The 4,391-nt window shown below is 44.3% G+C and overlaps 1 protein-coding gene across 1 annotated transcript; it reads left to right on the top strand.

Annotated features, from left to right (window-relative positions):
- Positions 1-617: 617 nt before the first annotated feature.
- Positions 618-4,102, top strand: LOC110198467 (keratin, type I cuticular Ha3-I-like). Its single transcript, XM_020972765.1, has 7 exons — positions 618-965; positions 1,183-1,265; positions 1,593-1,749; positions 2,583-2,744; positions 2,841-2,966; positions 3,191-3,411; positions 3,946-4,102. Exons 1-7 carry the CDS (start codon positions 618-620, stop codon positions 4,100-4,102), a joined length of 1,254 nt encoding a protein of 417 aa, XP_020828424.1.
- Positions 4,103-4,391: the final 289 nt, after the last annotated feature.

Raw genomic sequence — 4,391 nt, 5'->3', positions numbered from 1 at the left:
AATGTTTACAGAGGAAGCCTTAAGGGTTTTAAATTCTCACCAGTGCACTATGGTCTTCTTCACATTCACTTTAAATAAGTCAACATATGCATGCTCATGGAATACGGTGGCATGTGTTTTAGTGCTCAAGTCTCTTAAGACCCTAGATCTAATATTGCTTTGAAAAACAATTGGGACAAAAGGCCATCACTGCCACTTCAATGCAAATTCGTTTCCCCTTCCAAGTGACACAAATGGAATGCCACCTGAATGACAACACCCACTTAATGAGGGCAAGTATTTGGGTATGAGAGTATTTTCTCTTTGAAGATGTACCACAAAACTCTTATTTCATGGGTGTACAGCACAATGGAGGAGTCCTGACTTAGCAAGAAGCTCAAGTAAAGTCTTTTTATGAGGTGAGGGACTCTTCTGAGGAAGGTAAAGAACAGACTGATGGGAAGGGTTTTTCAAAATCAGTGAAGAAGTAAAAAGAAAAAAGACATTGCATACTCTGTCCACACCCACTGCTGGGGAACTATAAAGATTCCTTGGTAAACAGAGGTTCCATAACCCCACTGGCTCTGGAGAAGAGGCTTCTGCGCCCAACCAAATAGCCAAACACCCTACTCAGCATCATGCCTTACAACTGTTGCCTGCCCAATTTTAGCTGCCGCACCAGCTGCTCCTCCAGGCCCTGCCTGCCTCCCAGCTGCCATAGCTGCACCCTCCCCGGGGCCTGCAACATCCCCGCCAATGTGGGCACCTGCGGCTGGTTCTGTGAAGGCTCCTTCAATGGCAAGGAGAAGGAGACCATGCAGTTCCTGAATGACCGCCTGGCCAACTACCTGGAGAAGGTGCGGCAGCTGGAAAGGGAGAATGCCGAGCTGGAGGGTAGGATCCGAGAGTGGTGCCAAGAGCAAGTGCCCTATGTGTGCCCAGACTACCAGTCCTATTTCAGGATCATTGAGGAGCTCCAGCAGAAGGTAAAGACAGGCAGCTTAAAATATGGTGGTTAAGATGAAGGCATTTTGTAAATCTTTTAGTCTATGTCTAAGACGTTGTTTATTGATTTCATAATGCGGAAATTGGAACAATGTCCAGCCTTACTTCTTAGCCATTTACAACCGAAAGATTTTTTTTAAATTAAGATTGCATCTATATTTTTAGATCTTGCTCACTGTGTACCTTTTCATTCCAAAGATCCTGTGCACCAAGGCAGAGAATGCCAGGCTAGTTGTCCAGATTGACAATGCCAAACTGGCTGCTGATGATTTCAGAACCAAGTGAGTTGATCAGAAGGGGGCCCTTGTCTTTCCTCTTTCACATTTAGTTAGTGGACACAGATGCCTTACTTATCAGATGGCAAACCAGGGATGCTCTTGCCTAGTGTGAAGGGACTGAATAATGTCCCCAAAGGTTGGGATCCCACCTTCTAGGCTAGACAGATGAAACTAAATGCATTGAAAAAAATCCTGGTTCAGAATTAACATTTTGACATATTGACTAACAAAGGATCTTGAGTATTCTCTGCCTTTTCTGCATAATTTGCACAAAGAGGGAAATGTTTAACTCTTGTGTATTTTGGTAACAACTGTATCCTGTGGTCATAGGTATGAGACTGAATTGTCCCTGCGACAGCTGGTAGAATCTGATATCAATAGCCTACGCAAGATCTTAGATGAGCTGACCCTCTGCAAGTCAGACCTGGAGGCTCAGGTGGAATCCCTGAAGGAAGAGCTGATCTGTCTCAAGAGGAATCATGAGGAGGTTAGTATTATTATGCAGAACCAAAGAAGGCTGGTTATACCTCATTGCAAAGAGTGGGATTAGGGATAAGGAGGGGAAAGGGCTTGCTTTTAAATAAGGTGAATGAATAAATTAAAAGTCCCAAGGAGCTTCCCCATTTGGCAGCAGACAGTCATGAAAGATTATATAGTTTTAGTTTTCTGTGGGAGTTTATATAGTTATAGTTTTCTGTGAGACTCAAGCATTTTGGTGATGTTGGCAAGCTCATTTCCATTCCCAAATGTGGTGCTGATGACTCTTACAGAAGCTTCTTTAAGTCTTAACCATCCAGTTTCTGAGAGGAGAGATAGAATAATCTCTTTTCAACATGATTCTGGGACATGCAAAGGACAGATTGGTAGGTTCTTTGATCCAATCTATAAATTGACTTCAGTCAATAATTATCAATGTATTCATGTGCCAGGCTCTGTGAAAGATACTGGGGATACAAGGGAAAAAAAGAAACTTCTTCTACCTTCCAGGAGCTTATTGGGAGAGAAAGCATACTTATGAAAAAATATATACAAGATAGACACAAGTAAAGAGATAAATTGAATTTAGTAGCATTCAAGAAATAAAAACCCTAGCAGCTATAGGAACTCATCACCATTCGAAGCATAAGGACAATGTAATGGCCATAAGGATTCCAACGTGCAGAAATGAACCATAAGCTTCTCTTAGCTACTCTGTATTTGCCTGGTTCTGTTATCTACTGTAAAACGTGTCGGCAGACAGCAGTTTCCAAGAATGGAGGCCTTTTTTCAGAGACAAACCTTTACTGAGCATGTTTGCCCTAATGATTTCTATGTCCACAGGAAGTCAACATTTTGCGTTGCCAGATCGGAGATCGTCTAAATGTGGAGGTGGATGCTGCCCCAAATGTGGACCTCAACAGGGTGCTGAATGAGACCCGGTGTCAGTATGAGACCCTGGTGGAGAACAACCGCAGAGATGTGGAGGAATGGTTCACCACTCAGGTGAGGGTCTTGCTCATGGCAACTTCAGAACATGAGGATTCCTGGGGCCTTGATGATCATGCTCTCACCTCTTGGCTCTCCCCTTGGACATTTCAGACAGAGGAACTCAACAAGCAGGTGGTGTCCAGCTCTGAGCAGCTACAGAACTGCCAGGCCGAAATCATCGAGTTGAGACGCACTGTTAATGCCCTGGAGATTGAACTGCAGGCCCAGCATAACCTGGTGGGTTCTCTTTGGGCCCTATCTCAGTCTATTGCTTTAAGCCTAACTGGAAGAATTTAAAAGTGTGATAGAGAAAGGGAGAAAACCCGAATCCTTTTATATTTATCACATGTCCTTTAATATTTACAAATGCTAAGAAGTGATGATGGGTGAAGCATTCTTGGGATTTAGAAAACCTTGAAAACTATCTCTCCCTCTGACTTTCTTTCTCTTCTCCATGGCAGAGAGATTCTCTGGAAAATACCCTGACAGAGACTGAGGCCCGTTACAGCTCTCAGCTATCCCAGGTACAGTGCATGATCACTAATGTTGAAGACCAGCTGGCTGAGATCCGCGGTGACCTGGAGAGGCAGAACCAAGAATACCAAGTGCTCCTGGATGTCCGGGCCCGTCTTGAGTGTGAGATCTCTACGTACCGGGGTCTGCTGGAGAGTGAAGACTGCAAGTAAGTACTGGCCAAGCATCATATGTGTGTGCATGGAAACATATGCAAACATATTGTTCAATTGAATTGCAATGAAATCTCTGGTTTAAGAGTGCATTTCCCAGATAAGAATCACCCCAGCATAACTCAGTAGGAGCAATACTATTTTCATTGGAGAATATAAAATAATCAGTGGCAAGGATGTCCCTGAAGTCACCTGGCTTGTGCTCTCCAAGTCTACTCTTATGACTTTTGCTTTTCCTAATGAAGCCAAGGAGCCAGGCTTGAGATGAGGAGGAATTTGGCAAAGCGCTCTATATGTGCCAAAGGGGGGGCTTTTTCTGTGTGGATGGAGGTTGGACTTTCCTAGCAGGCCCACAAATTGACTTTACTAAGTAGCAGTGGAAAGGCTGCTAGCCAAGCTTCCATCTTTGTTTTCCATAAGACATGTTGTGCAGGGTACTTGTACCACTTCATCAGACTGGTTTACATTTTCTCATTTCTGGACTGATTCCCCCCATAGGAACTCACCTCTGCTGTTTTTTATCTTCCCAGGCTTCCCTGCAACCCTTGTGCTACAACCAATGCCTGCGGAAAACCCATCGGTCCCTGCCCAGTCACGAATCCTTGTGTCCCATGTGCTCCCTGTGCCCCCTGCATACCCTGTGTCCCTCGTTCACGCTGTGGTCCCTGCACCTCCTTTGTGCGCTAAAGGTGTCATAGCAAGGAGGTGAAAGGAGGAAAAGATCAAGTGCTTCTAACCATCCCAGAAACCTGTTCACATCAATGGGATGCTGGGAGTTGGGGAGGAAACACATTGAAAATATATACACCCTTAAAGTGGACCATTCAGAGCTACTCCCAAAGGTACTGGCTTTCCAGAGACGTGGAAACTCAAGTATGATCTTTTGCCCTCTTTTTAAAAATTAGGTTTGCTGCCCTTCCCACTGCTTTAGAATCTTTCCAAAAACACAAGAGGCACTACTCTGTAACTTCCTAAT

Source organism: Phascolarctos cinereus, unplaced genomic scaffold (assembly GCF_003287225.1).
Source record: "Phascolarctos cinereus isolate Bilbo 61053 unplaced genomic scaffold, phaCin_HiC Scaffold_5;HRSCAF=322, whole genome shotgun sequence".
Taxonomy (NCBI): Eukaryota; Metazoa; Chordata; class Mammalia; order Diprotodontia; family Phascolarctidae; genus Phascolarctos; species Phascolarctos cinereus.
This window is presented reverse-complemented; position numbering and strand designations above follow the sequence as displayed.